The sequence below is a fragment of the Microcaecilia unicolor genome, chromosome 8 (genome assembly GCF_901765095.1).
Source record: "Microcaecilia unicolor chromosome 8, aMicUni1.1, whole genome shotgun sequence".
NCBI lineage: Eukaryota > Metazoa > Chordata > Amphibia > Gymnophiona > Siphonopidae > Microcaecilia > Microcaecilia unicolor.
In genome coordinates, this window is record NC_044038.1 from 71,346,476 (window position 1) to 71,364,421 (window position 17,946).

At 41.5% G+C, this 17,946-nt stretch overlaps 1 protein-coding gene across 3 annotated transcripts in view; it reads right to left on the reverse strand.

Annotated features, from left to right (window-relative positions):
- Positions 1-15,284: 15,284 nt before the first annotated feature.
- The window catches only part of RABAC1 (Rab acceptor 1), a 74,382-nt gene continuing 71,720 nt past the window's right edge, over positions 15,285-17,946 (reverse strand). For all 3 annotated transcript variants that reach the window (XM_030212223.1, XM_030212224.1, XM_030212225.1), the window contains 2 exons: positions 16,200-16,301; positions 15,285-16,120 (listed from right to left, as the gene is read on the reverse strand). In XM_030212223.1, coding sequence (XP_030068083.1) covers positions 16,032-16,120; positions 16,200-16,301 — 191 coding nt within the window. In that variant the 3' untranslated portion in view covers positions 15,285-16,031. The remainder of the gene's footprint in view (positions 16,121-16,199; positions 16,302-17,946) is intronic.

Here is a 17,946-nt window from a genome sequence, read left to right on the forward strand (position 1 = left end):
TTTGCTGGCAGCAAATTCCATAGTTTACATACTTTAAAAAATATATTTTATTTTAAAAACAAAATCTTGCTACAGAAAAGACGTTTAAGATACACACAAATCCAAAGGGAAATTATCAAAAAGAAGATAAGGATCCAAAACTTCACTAGTCCACAACTTAGGAGAGATCCATTCTACCATATACAGGAAAAGGCAAAGATGAAAGTAACATTAGTGCTTATAGTAGTAGCAGTATAAATTAAACGCGGTTACTAGAAGCCTAACATGCAAGTAAGTTAGTCACAGTGGGGGAAATTCTATATATGGCACTTAAAAAATTGGCATGGAAATCATTGCCAACTAAGAGTATTCTTTAAGTGGTGCCTAGATAGCCTACAAAACTACCTCAACAATGCACACAGTTATTACAGTTCACCTCTATCCTACCTAACCACCTTCCGTCTATCTTCCCTTACCTAACCTTCAAACATCAATAATTGTACCTGTTATCATGAAATGATTCTGTAGATCTTCCCTTACCTAATCTTTAAACATTAAGCACTGTACCTGTTATCATGAAATGATTATGTCATAACCACACTCTGTAAGCCACATTGAGCCTGCAAATAGGTGGGAAAATGTGGGATACAAATGCAATAAATAATAATAATAGACACAGTATATAGAATACAATTACAGTAATATCTCAGTTTTCGTTGACTTCAGTTATCATCAGTTTCGGTTTTCTTCAATTTTTTTCCGTGAAAAATTTGTCTCGGATTTCGTCGGCGTGCCCACATGGCCTCGCTGCTAATTTTGTGAAAACAAAGGGCGACCCACGCATTCTGCTCAGTGTGGCGTTGTTTCTCGTTGTGTGAGCATCACCCCGCGCGTCTAGCCAAACAATTCCATTGCTTACCAGTGTTTTTGTGCTTTTTTAATTGATTGCGAGTGCTAATACTACAATTACATGTAAGTGATTACTGCTTATACAGTATTCGGTGTAACGTGTTTATTTTGCTTTTTTCAGTTTCAAAATGTATGTAACGCAGGTAAGATAAAATCACATGTGCTCAAATCTCATTGTCCCTGTTAAGTGTTTCCCTTGTTAATAAGTTAACCCTTTCCTTTTAGCTCCATCATGGGACCAAACACTATATTTATTCTCTATAAAATCTGTTTTTGGTATGTATTTTGGAGTGTCTAGAATGAATTAATTGGATTTACATTGATTCATATGGAAATAATTGCCTCGGTTTTCATCGGTTTCGGATTTCGCCGATTGTTTTTGGACAGATTATCGACGAAAACTGAGGTATCACTGTAGTTGGTATCTTAGTGCCTAAAATTATGTGTCTCCATTTACATCAGTGAAAATGTGGCGTAAATCCCAGCGTGTAGGTTTAGATGCACTGGGCCATATTTTATAACTGGGGGTGGGGAAACGCCCATTTCCCCACCCACAACCATGGCCCTTTTTGCCTGTGCGTGTTAGAAGTTAGTTGCACTGCATTACAGAATGTGCTTAGCAAATTGTGCGTGTGCTAATTCTAATTATTGCCAATTAGTGCTCATTATTGCTTGTTAAAAGCTGTTATCAACACTGATTAGCTTGTTAAACCAATTAAGTTATACGTGTTGTTATAGAATATGCTTGGATTTTGGCGTGGATATCTAGGCCGCTATATAGAAGCTGGGGGAGTACCTACAGTAGAAACTTCAACTAACTGAGACTCAAGAGATTTAGAGGTCACAAAGGTAGTCAAATGTTGCGCTTCATAAAAAATGTAGCGAACACCCTGATATTTGATTAAACAATTACAAGGTTAATGTAAGAAAAATAAATCCCCTAGCGTCAGAACTGCTGGTTTGAGTAATGAGAATTGTCACCTTCTTTTCTGCGTGTCTCTAGACATATCTGGGAAAAGCTGGATTTTAGCATTCATGAATGTAGTGTTTTTCACCCGGAAACACATTTTGAGAAGCCAATCCCTATCCGGGTCCAATACGCATGTTTTCAGTAGGGTGGCCACCACAGGGTCAGAATCCAATCTTTGAAGAAAATCAGTTAGTTCCAAACTATCCATTTCTAGAGATGGTGTCTACACTGCATTTTCTCACTTCTTCGCCTATCGAAGATAGAATACTCTAGAAATTGGAGGAACAGACTCAACAGGCATCCTGAATATAGTTATAACAAATTTCTAATATATATCTAAAGCTGATACTGTTGGCAATCATGGAAAATTTGGTAAATTCAATTTTTTTTCCTATTTGAATTATCCAGGGCCTCCAATTTTTTACGGTGTATAACAAAAATATCCTTAACAATAGTAACTTCTCTTTGTTGAACATCTTGGAGACTCTTCTCTGTATCTGAGAGATGCTGCTTCAAACCAACTATGTCAGTTTCAACGGTGTCCTGCTGTGGAACAGTCATTTCCATTTTTTGTAAAATAGTTCCCATATGACCAAGAAAGGACTATTCCAATCTCAAAATGCCCTCCCATAAAGTTTTCAAGGTGAAAATTATAAGTCTCACCAGTGTCAAAGACAGGGGATCCTATACTTCTGCTGCTGCTACTTACTGGGAAGAAAATGATATCCCTGTAGCCTTCACCTCCCTCAAGGCTTGAGGCAGCTCACCTGTTGTCTGTGTGAATTCCCTGCCGCAAAGATCTCTACCTGCACAGGAGCTACCTTCCTGCTCCTCTCAACATCAAGCTGCAGTTTTTGACTCCCATGCTGCTGGTAACACATATTCTGCCAGATTCTATATAGTGCGCCTAGCATTCCGCGCTGAAATCTAAGCGTATTCCAAAACAAAGTGTGTAACTTAATTGTCCAACACGCATCAATTTTGAGTAACCATTCGGCTCCCATGTGGCCCTTGTGGTAATTTCATTTTTGCTGTGTGTCCACTAGGCGCGACAGAAAATATTTATATTTTCTGGTGCGCAGGTGGTAATCAGGCGGTAATCGTCATTCTACGTGTGTAGACCATTACTGTCCGGTCACCGCATGAGACCTTACCGCTAGGTCAATGGCTGGTGGTAAGGTCTCAGACCCAAAATGGATGCGCTGCAATTTTCATTTTGCCGCATGTCCATTTTTGGCAAAAATTTTAAAAAAGGCATTTTTTTACAGGTGCACTGAAAAATGATTCTGCAGATGCTCAAACATGCATCTACACTACCACAAGCCATTTTTCAGTGCAACTTTGTAAAACGGCCCCTTATCAAATTAATAGGCGTTGGTAATAGCACCTAACAAGCAGTAATGAGCACTAATTGGGAATAATTAGAATTTATGTGCACTACTCACTAAGCATATTCTGCAATGAACTGTGCCTAAATTCGAATGTGTACAGTTCAAAAGGGGCATGGTTATGAGTGGGGAAATGGGTGTTTTGTAGGCATTCCAAAATTTACATGCATAGTTATAGAATATGGCCCAGTGCATGTAAATCTAAGCACAGGGATTTAACGCTATGTTTTTATTGGTGTAAATGGAGGCATGTAATTTTAGGTGCGCCTAAATCTAGATGCCACTTATAAAATACGCTTAGCCGGAAATGTTTACTGCTCGGATTTTTTAGGCACCTTATATAGAATCTGGCCCTTTACTCCAATATTGGTTGCCAGTGAGGAGTAGAATAAAGTTTAAAGTTCCTTGTTATGTGCATCAGGCTATTTATAGATCCGCACCAAAGTACTTGAAAGATAGTTTTGTTGTGTATTGTCCTGTTATTTATTTATTTGTTGCATTTGTATCCCACATTTTCCCTCCTATTTGCAGGCTCAATGTGGCTTACATAGTACCATGGTGGCGATCGCCAATTAGGAGTTTGAAGTCTGAGATGACAATGCATTTGTCATCTGATGTGGTGGCCCATACAAGATATTGTGAGACTAGATCTGCTGCTTTTTCTGTGGCTGGGGTACATCTACAGAATGCTTTAAAAGGCCAGTTGAGATTGTGCTCTGAAAGTTTGCAGTTTAAGTGGCTATTAATATGGAAGTATTTTTGTAAAGATGGTTGCAGTTCTGATTCATCATGGATATGAGACATCAATAGTAGCATATGCTTTCCATATATTTTATTGATTTTATTGTTGGTGCTGTATGTAGTTTGCTTTGTATGTTTTATTTTTGGAAACCACTTTGATTTCAGCGGTCTATAAATGTGTAAAATAAATAAACAATAGGTGAGGCAAGCTGCTACTCTGGGGAGAGAGACACTTCCAGCTCTAGGGGTGTCACTAGCCCTCCTTCTGCTGTTGAGATCCCCTGCAAGCTGCCCAGAGTTCAAACCACCAGCTTGGCTCAGTGAACGAAACTGTCCATTGGGCCGGAAACCACTGGCACAGAAAACTTCAATAGCCATTGCACTCCCTTACATTTCTTACTCAAATGGTAAGCTTACTAGGCAATATTTTTAGAGGAAATCACAGTGCTGTGGAGCTCTGTGCAACACATCAGCAATCTTGGATCCCCGTTTACATACGTTTTGACTGAGAAATGTTTTCTAAAATATGTTGCTTTTAATTCATTTATTGCATTTAGCTCACACATTTTCAGTAGTAGCTCAAGGTGAGTTACATTCAGGTATACTCGGTATTTCCCTGTTCCTAGAGTGCATACAATCTCATTTTGTACCTGAGGCAATGGTAGGTTAAGCGACTTGCCCAACGTCACAAGGTGCAGCAGTGAGATTTGAACTGGGCTTCCCTACTTGTCAACTTGTGCTTTAACAATTAGGCTCCTCCTCCATGGAGTATCTCCTAATCCTAGTACAATTTGAAAGGGTAATTAACCATTCCCTATTAACTTGTTCCACACTACTCATGATTTTGTAAATGTCTATCATATCCCCCCTCAGATGAGTCTTCTTCAAGCCAGAGACCTAGGGCCCCTTTTACAAAGCGGCAGTAAGCCCAATGCGGGCTTACCGCTCGCTAAGCAGGAAGTACCACCGGGCTACCGCAGCAGCCCGGTGGTACTTCCCATCCCCAGAGCGCTATCATATCCGGTGCTACAAAAATATATTTATTTTTGTAGTGCCGAGGTATACCCGGCGGTAATCGGGCAGTGCTTTTACTTTAGTGGCCCTTTTACAAAGCCGTGGTAGGGCTACCGCAGCAATGGCGCACGGCAAGTTGGCCCCACTGCTGGGCTAACACAGGATCCCAGTGGTAGTTCTGGTGTGTGCGGCACACCATTTCTGGCACTCTAATATATATATATATATATTTTTTTTTTTTTTTTAATTTTTTTTTTTTTAGTGCCAGGGCTTACCCAGCAGTAATCGGGAAGCCATTAAGATGTATGAGGGGACAGCAGTCTTAGTAGACTGGCCACATAGACATCCCAGCAAAGCAATGGGGCACCCTAGGGGACGTTGCAATAGGCTTCATATAAAAGGTCCCAGGTACACTTCTCACTGTTACCCCATTATATTGTATGGTGAGCACTCCAAAACCCACCATAAACCTACTGTACTCAACATACACCACTACAACAGCCCTTATGCCAGCTGGCATCACCTCTATGTGGGCACAGTAGGTTTTTGGTGGGTTCCGGAGGGCCCACACTTTCCACCACAATTGTAACAGTTAAGTTTGATAAGGGACTGGGTCCCCTTAGAGAGTGCACTGCACCAACCACTAGGCTACTCCAGGGACCTGCTTTCTGCTCTAATATGACTAGCCATAACATCTAACACTGACATAGAGGATGGTACGTACTGTTTCTCACACATCTTTGGGGGTGGGGGTGGGAGGGGTCAGTGATCACTGGGGGAGTAAGGGGGGTATGCCTTAATCCCTTCAGTGGTCATCTGGTCATTTAGGGCACCATTTTATGACTTAGTCATGATTGAAACAGCTCCAGACTAAAACATCCAACTTTTAGCCCTGGACGTTTTTGCTTTGTAAAAAAAGAAGGGGGGGAAGAGTCCTTCCACAGTAGTCAAACAATCAACAAACAGGGTGGAGGAATGTTCCAAAGAGCGAACAGAAGCCAACAATCTTCCAAAAGGTTTGTTCTCCTCAAACCATGTGTCACCTGGACCCAACATGGTCTGTGCTTTGGCAGTAAGCCTTCTTCAGGGGTCACAACTATGTTACAAATATCAAATATCTCAGAATGTGACTTTAGAAATGGTCAAAGGAAAAAACATAATCCTTGGCAATGTGGAGTTACACATAGTGATTGCACCAACTAGCAATGCCTATGAGACATTGATAACTGTTTAAAAGTAAACTATTGGGCTAATTTTCGAAAGAGGACGTCCATCTTTTGACATAAATTGGAAGATAGACGTCCTTCTCACAGGGTCATCCAAATCGGCATAATCGAAAGCCGATTTTGGACATCCCCAACTACTTTCCATCAAAGGGACAGTCAAAGTTCAAGGGGGCGTATCGGAGGTGTAGCGAAGGTGGGACATGGGCATGCCTAACACTAGGATGTCCTCAACCCAGAATCGAAAGAATCAAAGACGACCCTGACGAACACTTGGACGACTTTACCTGGTCATGTTTTTCTAACGACCAAGGCACAAAAAGGTGCCCGAAATGACCAGATGACCACCAGAGAGAATTGGGGATGACCTCCCCTTACTCCCCCAGTGGTCACTAACCCCCTCCCACCCTCAAAAGACATCCTTAAAAATATTGATTGCCAGCCTCTATGCCAGCCTCAGATGTCATACTCAAGTCCGTCACAGCAGTATGCAGGTCCCTGGAGCAGTTTTAGTGGCTGCAGTGCACTTCGGGCAGGTGGACCCAGGCCCATACCCCCCTACCTCCCTACGTGTTACGTTTGTGGAGGAAACAGCGAGCCCTCCAAAACCCACCACAAACCCACTGTACCCACATCTAGGTGCCCCTCTTCACCCATAAGGGCTACGGTAATGGTGTACAGTTGTTGGTAGTGGGTTTTGTAGGGCTCAGCACACAAACTAAGGGAGCTATGTACCTGGGATCAATTTCTGAAGTCCACTGCAGTGCCCCCTAGGGTGTCCAGTTGGTGTCCTGGCATGTCAGGGGGACCAGTGCACTACAAATGCTGGCTCCTCCCATGACCAAATGGCTTGCATTTGGTCGTTTCTGAGATGGATGTCCTTGGTTTCCATTATCGCCGAAAATCAGAACAACCAAGTCTAGGGACGACCATCTCTAAGGACGACCGAATTTCAGGATTTGGACGTCCCTGACCGTATTATTGAAACAAAAGATGGACATCCATCTTGTTTCAAAAATACAGGTTTCCTTGCCCCTGGATGGGGACGTTTTGCGAAGATGCCCTCATCAAAACTTGGACGTCCCTTTCGATTATGCCCCTCCACGTCTCATTGTAGCAAAGGCCACTGTAATATTCCTCCTTGATCCAACAGCAGCTGCAGATCATCAATCACAGATACTAACCGCATCTATAAAATGGACTGAATAATATCCAAGCCCTGTGAATCTTTAAAAAAAAACCTCAACTGGGTTCTAACGAAAGACTCCTGGCCATTTAAATTGCTTGTGCAGGACTAATCAGCAGCGCTTAAACAGACAAGAATATCCCCTCTAACTGCCGATGCTAAAACCAGTGAGTTTGTGGGCAGTCTGGGGGCAAAGTTAAGGTGTTGCATAAATCTATCTGGTTAGCACAGATTTTTAGTCAGCTGAGCAACCACATAAAATAAGAACAGAAAAAAAAGGCTGCCCATACTTTATACAGCAAAGTCAGCCAGACACCGGTCTGAATATTGGCCGGTACCTGGTTAACTTCCAGGTCTTGGCATGAAGCGCTGTCATCTCCCTCCCACCCTCACAACCCCACCCCCAGAACAATGCCCTCCAATCCCACCCAGAAGCACAGTAATACAAACCCCTTCTGATGCCTGCTCCCCTCCCCCACTGGATCCTCCTGCCTTCTTCCCCCCCCCCCCCCCCCACTTCCCTAGAACAAGCCCATCCCTGAACCTGCCCATTTCCCCACTGGACTACCATGGAAATGGGCAGGAGTGATGCCCATTGCAGCTGCCTCCGTAAAATAGCTGCCACTTCATTTAGCAGCAGTCTCTTGGTACTTTAAGGTAAGCCCACAATCACCGGGGGGGGGGGGGGGGGGGGGGGGGGGTTGGGGGGGGAATCCAACAGGGTGCTGTATTGCTTTGCTTCTGGGGGAATCAGGTATTGGAAGGGTGCAGATCTACTTATGTGGGTCCTGGAAGATATCCAGCAGGGACCTGAATAAGTGTCTTTTGCAAGTCCCAGCTGAATATCACATAAGCTCTGGCAGCTAGCACATGAGGAATTAATTTTGGATATTCACTGCTGATGGCCTTCTTTTCCTCTTACTTTTATTTACTTTCCATACAACGCTCTTATAATACCTTTTTTCAGTTTTGCCCACTGCTTTCCAACTCCTTCCAGATGTTCCCATCCAGACAATTGCATGAGGTAATCCCCCATCTGAAAAAAGTGTTGTTGTTTTTGTCTTGAACCTTCACTTTTGAATGAACCCTTTCCAACCTATCTTAATATTAAACCACATCAGCCCATGATCACTGGATTCCAGATGATCACCTACATCAGAAACACTCTCCCCATTCATAAACACTAAGTCCTTTATGGCCCCATCCCACATAGGTTCCATTACCAATTGCTGGAATAGTTCTTACTGTAGATATTCCAGGATATCCCTACTTCTAGAAGACCCTGCAATAAAGATACCCCAACCAACATCTAGCATATTAAGTAGTACTTCCACTTTCACAGCTATATTTTGAACATCTTCAATTAAATCTGTCCATTTCTTCCGTCTCTGAAGGAGGCCACCATATCACACCAACATACATACATTTTCCATTTCTTCTTTCCAGATTGACCCACGGTGCCTCTTTCTTACCCTGTATGTAAATCCTGCACTTTTGTGACTTGAATATTATCTTTACCATATGATGCCACTCCCCCTCCCTTTCTTCCTAGCCTGGTATAATTATATCCCAGTCATGGTTCTCTGTGAACCATGTCTCCTTGACTGCCACTAATCCAAATCAGCCTCTAGATTCAAAGCCTTATTTCCCATACTACAAGCATTAGTATATACTGCTTCCCAGACATTCCTCCTTTTCCCCATTTGTGTTAAAGGTATTTAAGGCTTTACTTCCCTAAGGGAAACCAAGAGTACACTGTATCAGAGAGACTGATGTGAAAGACGTTGAAGTAGAAGAGAGTGATGCACTAGATTGAATGCTGCCACAAGATCTAATGTTAGCAAAACCACCTGGTTGTAGATTATATGCTGCTGCCATGTAACTCAATGAGCTGAGACAGTGGACTGGTGAAATAAGGGAGGCACTCCTTATCAGCAGGTGAGAAGCAGAGGGGATTTCCCAGGCAGAGATTTTCAGCTGTGATCTGATTTGCTGAGTAAGCATATGTGAATGCCACAGAACAGGCAGTGTGTGCAAGAGGGAACAAAAGATGAGTCACGCCTGACTGTTGTTGATGAAAGAAACTAGTACATTTTCCAACCACTTGACCACTGCAATCAAATCACTTTCTTAAAGATGAATTACAGATAATCCCATTGATAATAGTGGTGTTACTAGGGTTTTGTCAACTGGTTAATTGCTGGCAGCAAAACACAACTGTGATGAGTCAAGACACACTGAGGCAACAACTGATTTAGTGTGAACATGACGTCAGATGCTTTCATCTGGCGTGTGGAGAGTCCAGACGCGAACCCACTCAGGGTTTAGGTGTCCGAAAACAGTTAAGTTTGGTATTTTTCCCTTTCTGAAGAAGATGCATGAAACTCGGCCAGAGTTAAAGGGAAGTGGAGCTGGCTAGAATATTTTGTTGAATGGACTGATTTGGTTTTAACAGCACTAACATGAGCACGATATATCCTCCAAGGGAAGTGGTAAAACAGATCTGTTTATTTGGGTATGATTTGTTTTGGGAGAATCTTAAGAACTGTATGTGGGTTATATATGCAATGTTATTAAGTGCACTGTACCTCCTTTTGAACACGCTAGAATGTAGATTTGAAGGTTACACTTGTTTGAGCTCATTAGTTTAGTAGTGAGACTTATGTATATTTTGATTGAATATATGCTATATACAGAAGGTTCTTTGGTTTAATCTATGCTATATGCGTAAGAGTTCAGAATGAGCCTAGATGTATGTACATACATGGTAAGGACGTGGAACACTAAATGTGCAATGATGGTTCCATCTGTGATATCACCACATACTCCCTTTGGGGATATAATGGTTGGAATGGGTATGGTCTGAGCACATTTAAACACTATATAATTGCATTATAAAAAATTAAAAAGTATATTGTTTATCCAAGGTATAGTAGGTAGTAACAACTGATTTAATGCCAGTTTTTTTGTAAACAAGGCACATGTCTCTAGCACAACTGACTACTGGTCATCTGTGGAAAATCTTACATTGTTTTTATCGTCTACTGGCTAGATGTAGACATTATAGTGAAAGTCTGTCTGTTTGGCCTTATGAAGACTGAAGGTTTTCCATACATTTGGCATATGTTCATGGGTTCTTAAAAACATTCATACCAAATTTGCCATAAGATGAAAATTGCCAGAACACTAGATAACAGTTCCAATTTTATAAAAGCCTTTATGACAACTTTCAAGCCTCTGGTGATTGTCCTCATAAATGCTATTGATCAGTGCTTCTCCAAAACATATCTGGAATCAATTTTAGCAGCAGTTCTGTATCCCGAGTTTCATACTGGATGGACTGACAATACAACAATGTTGGACAAGGGTCTTCAACATAGCAGACATCTGTTTGGCATAGCCTTAAAACAAGCTTTGCCAGCTAGTAGGTCATTTGCTGCAAATGACAATGATAAAGTATTGTTTGGAATAAAGAAGATGAGTTCTTCAAAGAATCTCTTGATCAATACTCTACAGACACAATCTAGACACTGGTTGCAGTGCAGCTTGGCTTCATTTGACAGAACTCTTTATTCAATTGAATACTCCACTTTCCTCCAGTGCAGCAGTGGAATGCCTCTTTAGCTGTGCCGGTTTGACAATGACAAATCAGCACACTCGCATGAATGATAAGCTTTTTGATAATTTAGTTCTCCTAAAAATAAATAAGCAGCTGGAACTATAGATGCATTAGTTGGAAGAAGGGGTTTTAAGACTATAGCTTGTCTAAGATTGTTCTGTAAAAAGTGATATGCCTTGTTATAAAGAAGTAAAAGGTTATAATGACCATGAACTTAAACGTGATAAGCACTTTTACTCCCATTTATGTATTTTAACACTACCACTGATTTATTTGACTACTGATTCATGTGTAACTGTAACTTATCATCACTATGGGGTCTATTTATTGGTTCCCACACCAGGAGGTTGCAAGTCTTGCCTTAACTGCCTCTACCCCACATATGAAGGAAAACCTCCCCCCTCCCCACTGGCAAAGTCAAAGCTACCTCAGCACCTCTCCCTGATCCTTACAGATGATCCAAAGCCCTCTAGTTCAACATGGGCAGGAGTGATCCCCAGTCACTCCTACCCAGTTGGAATCATGATTCAAAACAGCACTGGCTGCCCCAATGCTCCCTTTTGTTCCTTACTTGTGGGGCAAATGAGATCCTCTGGTCAACTGATGCCATTTTAATCACTTGTGTCAGGAGTAAGTGGGGATTGCTAGTGTGATATAGGAGTAGAATACAGGGATGGGGGGCCACATCAAGATTTACAATATTTATTCTTATATTCCTCAGAATATCAAAACTGGTTGTTCACACATCAATAAAAAAAAGACTAGCCATATCTAGAAAGGGCAAATAAAACCAAACTCATAACAGAATACTAATAATCTAATGCTGTAAAAAGAATTTTCCAAACAGATATAGCTTCAACTTCTTACAAAAATCTAGACAACTCCTTTCTGCTCACCAAAGTAAAGAGTTCCACATTAAAGCAGATTGAAAAGATAATCACCTATTAGCATAGCAATTATATGCTGTGGGAAAATATATTGGATGAAGACAATCTCTAGTGGGGAGGGGGTGGTGGTAGTGTTAATTGCAATGAGCAGGACTTCCTCACAGGATCAAAGAAACAGATATGCCAGATGTGGGCCCCTTCAAGCAGGGGGGGGCTTCATATGAGGCTTGTAAACCCTTTTAATATGCTGTCCAAGAAAGGAGTGGGGGCAAGGGCACTGGCAGGCACCTTAGCACAGTAAAGCTCTTGGAGAAAGTCTTGTAGCTACATTTCTTGAGGTTTTACAGAGTAGAACTGGTCACAAGAACTGTTGTGATTTGAACTTCATGCTACTACTTCCTTACTTATGATACTCTGCAGGCAATGCATCTGATTCATTAGAACATTGCCTAATTAAGGCAGAAATATAACTAGTTATCTGTAAATATTGAGTGCTATTTCCCAATACTTAAAGATAACATGTGGTAAATGCCAAACTCAACATTTCCCATATGCTAACTCACTATACGGCTTGGTAAATAGCCCAATGTGAGATACGCAAAACATTATTGTGTGTGTGTGTTTGGGATGGGGGGACGACAACTATGGATACATCAGACACGCTCCGACTGTTGAGTTGTGTGTGTGTCAGTGAGTTAGAGACTCTCTGTGGTAAGTTAGAGAGCCATTACAATTGTTAATGCTATCTTTTTTAGGTGTTAAATATAAGAAAATTTTGGAAATGTCCTATTGCTGTTTATCTCCTCTCCTCAGTTTTGGCATAGTCTTCCTCTTGAACTTCAAAGTTTTTAGTTATTTCAAAATTTTGTAAGAATCTTATGACTTACTTGTTTAAACATTTTCTTTCTTAACTGACCACTTTTTTTTTTATTTTGTTACCCGCTTTGAACCACTGATAGTGGGAGTTAGCGGGATACAAGAGATACATTACATTACAGATATGTATCAATCTCAAAGGCATTAATGTACAGGACGTGAGCCTTTTTCAACTGAAGGAAAGCTCTGGAACGAGGGGGAATAGGCTTAGGAGTAATCTAAGAAAGTATTATTTCACAGAACGGGTGGTGTAAGTGTGGAATGGCCTGGTGGAGGTTGTGGAGTTAAGAACTGAGTCAGAATTTAAAAAGGCATGGGATAAGCATGTGGGATCGCTTAGGAAAAGGAAGAGTTAGGGGTTACAGAGGATGGGCAAACTGGCCTTTATCTGCCATCATGTTTCTCTGTTTCAAAATTTATCAAAGTGGTTTATAATAAAACTATAAAATTAATTATAAAAGAATGCCATTAATTATAGTAAAAGGGCCAATCATCCACACTCAGCAATACAAAAGGAGACAGAAATGCCAAATACTCACTAAACTGCAGATTGTTACCCCTTATCCTACCTCAATTCTTGTGCAAAAAAAAGGCCTTTAATCTACCCTTAAATAGCATAAAAGATTTTTCTAATCTCATCTCCAATGGGAGTTGGTTCCACAAAACTGGAGCCTTAAAAAAAAAAAAAGGTGCTTTCCCTTGCATGTTTGTGGTGATGTGTGTTCATGAGACTGTTGAGTTATAACTGTGGTGTTTGTGTATGACTATGTTGTGTTTGTATGTGAGGCTGTAACCACTGAGTTGTCTGTATGTATGCATGTGTTTGAGAAAGAGAGACACTGACTGCGCTGTGAGTCTGTTAATCTGTGAGTCTACACTTGACTGCAGGTAATGTATGTGAGACACTAAGTGTAGTGCCAACCCCTGAACTGTATGTGTGGATGATACTGACTGTGCTGTGAGAGATACTGTTAAGCTCTAAGAGTTGCATTCAGTACATGACGCCAAAAAGTAGGCACTGGGAAAAACTCACACTCAGCACTATTCTATAAAGGGTGAACTGGGCTGAGCATTCTTTATAGAACAGTGCTTAATGCTGAATTCTATATATCATGCCTAGCGTTGTGCCAAAACCCAAGCATATTCTAAAATGACACACAACTTAATTGGCTTAACAAGCCAATCAGCATTAACAGCACTTAAGCAATAATGAGCACTAACTGGCAATAATTAGAATTTATGTGCATAACTCGCAAAGCGTATTTTGTAATATACCATGCCTAAATTCTAATGTGCAGAGCCAAAAAGGGGTGTGGTTATGGGTGGGGAAATGGGCATTCATGGGCATCCCAAAATTTATGCACACCGTTATAGAATATGCCCCTTCTGCGCCTAAATCTACGTGCCGGTATTTACACCACATTTTCATTGGTGTAAATGGATGTGCATAGTTTTCAGCACTGGGATATCAACTAAGCATAGTCTATATAGTTACAGAATACGCTTAGGTTGAAATTTATTCTATGCGGAATTTTCAGGCGCCATATATAGAATTTAGTCCTTAGTGCATATTTCAGCACCCAACTTAGGTGCGCTGCCCCCAAGGAACATCCATGACCTGCCCATGCCCCTCCCATAGCTATGCCCCCTTTTGGGTTGCCTACAAGTGGATTTGGTTGTGGATGTTTATAGATTCAAATGCAGCCAGATCTGCATGCAAATCCAAATAAGAGCCAATTTTATGTCAAATGATTGTTAACAGCTCATTAATTTATTTGAGCCTGAATCTCAGGATTGTGCCCACATTTGGTGACAATATATAGAATCCAAGACTACATGTATACATGACTGTAGGGGGGAGGGGAGAGACCCCCACACATACATACATATACATACATAGATACACACACACACACATGTGTAACTATGACTGCAGTACTATGTGTAGCATTCTCACAGCACGATCTATAATAATGATTGCCACCTTTCTCCAACAATAGATAGATTAAGCAGAAAATGTGGCAGAAAGCATTTTGTTCCTGTGTAATTGAAAGTCCTGACGGACAGAGCAGATATTTATAACCATGAAGAACAGAACAGTGTGTACCAGCTAGGTTGAAACATACATGCTGAGCAAAATGGTCAAAGTGCTCCCAGCTTCACAGCATCCCAAGAAGGGTGTGCACTACACTATAAGCATGCCCTGGAGTCCAACACAATAGGGGTATGCATTCACTGCACTTACACCCTGTTGTGTTAGGATTATTGTACAACTCGGGTATGTTCAATGAAAACAGCCACAACACAAGGCACGGTGTGCAATCTATCAGCTAAACAAAGGCAAAGGTTTAGTGTGGAAGGGCTACTGACTAATTCAGATGGCAAGAAAGAAGACTGGCATGATGACTCCCTGAGGACAGCGAGAGACGCATCTTGGAATATGCCCTATTAAAGAGCCTTAGGGAGAATAAAAATATCACAGAACACAAAAGAAACATGAAATATGTTTTGTATTTTATTAGCAATTGAATAACTGTGATTAATATTCAAATGTATACCACTGCAGACAAGAACCTGTCCACCACACTGGCCTCAACAGCACTGCCATGTCCAGCAGATGCCTGCTTCTGTGAATGCCCCCGGCAATCTGCTCAAAGAGACCCCTACAATGTGTAATCAGGCCACACACTAAGAAAAGGAGGCATCTATTACTAGACATTTGGAGAGAAAAAGAGCTCCCTCTAATTGCAACATTGTTCCCTATCTAATTCCCAATACACATGCTATATTGTGGGACTATTTATTAAGGATAACATATCCACTCCCCTTACTGTCTGCAATTCATAAATTAAACTGTATAGATTTCTATAAATGGCCTGCTGGCCTCACCATCAACATACACAAGTGAGACAGACTTGAGTAGAACTTCTGTAAGTAGTTCAGTTAAATACAACTTGTTCAGCGCCAAGCTAAATAATAACAAGCAATCCTACCCGCATTTCATTCTTTACCCAGTACTAACTCAGAATGATTAAAGTATACCCGGATCTTTGTCAGAGAAGTCATTTAATGTTAATAGCCAAGGAATGCCATTCCTAGAAAAGTGCTGTGTTGCACCTTTCCCACCTCAAAAAAGGGTAAATCCAGCAAATGACAAAATAGAAAGAAATAGAATGTTTATTGAAGGATGGGGTGAAGGTCCACATCACAGCTGGTGGAGGCTCCCTCTCTCTTCCAGTTCACACTGACTCCATCTCCAGCTCCTCTACCTCTGCAGACTCCAGCTCATGGAAAGCAGCATGGGACCCGATGGACACTAGGGTGGCACCTGAGATGGAAGGGAGTGAAACATCAGTGACAGAGCAGCAACAAGCCCTAAACCAGAGAGAAGGTAGAACCTCACTCACCTAAAACCCAGAACACAGCTGAGCCTGCACCAGCCAGCCAGAAGAAGGGGAAGGAGACAGCACCAGCCAGGCCATACTGATGCGCTGTACTCAGTTCCCGGCCTAGAAGAGAGAATGCCTGCTTTCAGCTTTAAATCTAAATGAAAATACTTCTATTTTGCACTTCTTTCACCAATAAGAAAACAACAAAATGATATAGAGGTATAAAGTAGATTAATGCTATCTTTCAAACCACATTTTTGGATTTAGTCAAATACAAGTCACAAGCAGAAAAACATAAAGATAAAAAAATTCATAGCATAATATAAAACACGTGAACCCAGTATTACATAACACCAGCAAGTTAATGCAATAGCTATTCTGGGCAATGTCACCCCTACAACCTGTCCTCCACCCTTCATGATATGACTAAAAACACTGAACTGGCTGTGAAAATTGTCCCCTCTGAAGTGACAAATTGATCAAGCACCCAAGTTTCTAGGTGCAAACAGAAAAGCCTGTATTTCTCCAGATTTCTAAACTCCAGCAGATTCTAGTGTCATCATGGAGAGGGCTTAAGTTCTTACTCTTGTCAATGTTACATTTCTCACTGACGCAGAGACCAGTTGATACACTTGACCAGATTTCAAATTTCCAGCAGGATGGTTTCAAGTTAGTCTTTCCTGCAAGGTATTTAGGAAAATAGTCTTTCTAGTCTCTAAAGACAATATAAGTATCTTACATCTGATCTGTAATTATATAAGTGACCAATCTAAATGCATACAGTAATGGAGTGGCCCTATCTCAGTGTTCACCGGTAGTGTAGCAAGCTGGAATTGTACCATGTGCAAAATGGTCCCAGGTGCCCCTGCCCTACCCATTGTACCACAGCCAAGAGGAGACAATGGACAGGGAGCAATTTTGGTGCCCTGCTTCCCTTATGCCCTATACAGACACACTGCTCATACAACCCTTGGTACAGCCCTGGTGTTTATATTCCAACACACCTCCTCTTGTTGTGGGTTCAACAATCTGATGATTGTTTATATGAATTATGATCAAATACTGAGTTGCAGTAACCAAGATGTGTAAGGACTTAATCCCTGCTTTCGTTTCAGTTCATTATGATGATCTACCTGAACAGTAATTATCGTCATAAGTACAAAAGAAACCCTCTGCTCAGTGGGCAGCAGCGGCTAAGAAATCATGTTAGGAATTATTCAGAAAGGAATGGAAAATAAAACTAGATTATCATATTTGTATTGCTCCATGGTGTGACTGCACCTTGAATACTGTGGGCCCAATATTCAGACTGCAGGAGATAGCCCAGCTAACTCCCTGGTCGGTGCCGAGCCCGGATGTTCAATGCTGGGCTGTTTCCGGTGACCAGCATTGAATATCCGGTTCACTTTTGGTCAGTTCAAACATAACTGGACAAGCTGATATTCGGCACTGGCTGGTTAAGTCTGAACAGGCCAAAGATAGGCCTGGTATTCACACAGCCAAATGTAGCAGCCAAAAATCAGCAAATGGCCAGTTATATCGCGCGGTATAGCCAGCTATCTGTCAACAGTGAATTTACAGCAGGGCACGGCCGGCCATGTCTTCCTGAAAATTTGCAGATAAGATGGTTATAGGGCATTTAATTAGCCAGGTCCCAGGCTGCTGGCGCTGACCTTTCAAAAGGAGATAGAGCAGCTTTTAAACTAGAATGGGGGAGGGGGGAAGCCGGCATTCGCCCAGGAGTGCATGGTTCAGTGTGGAGTAT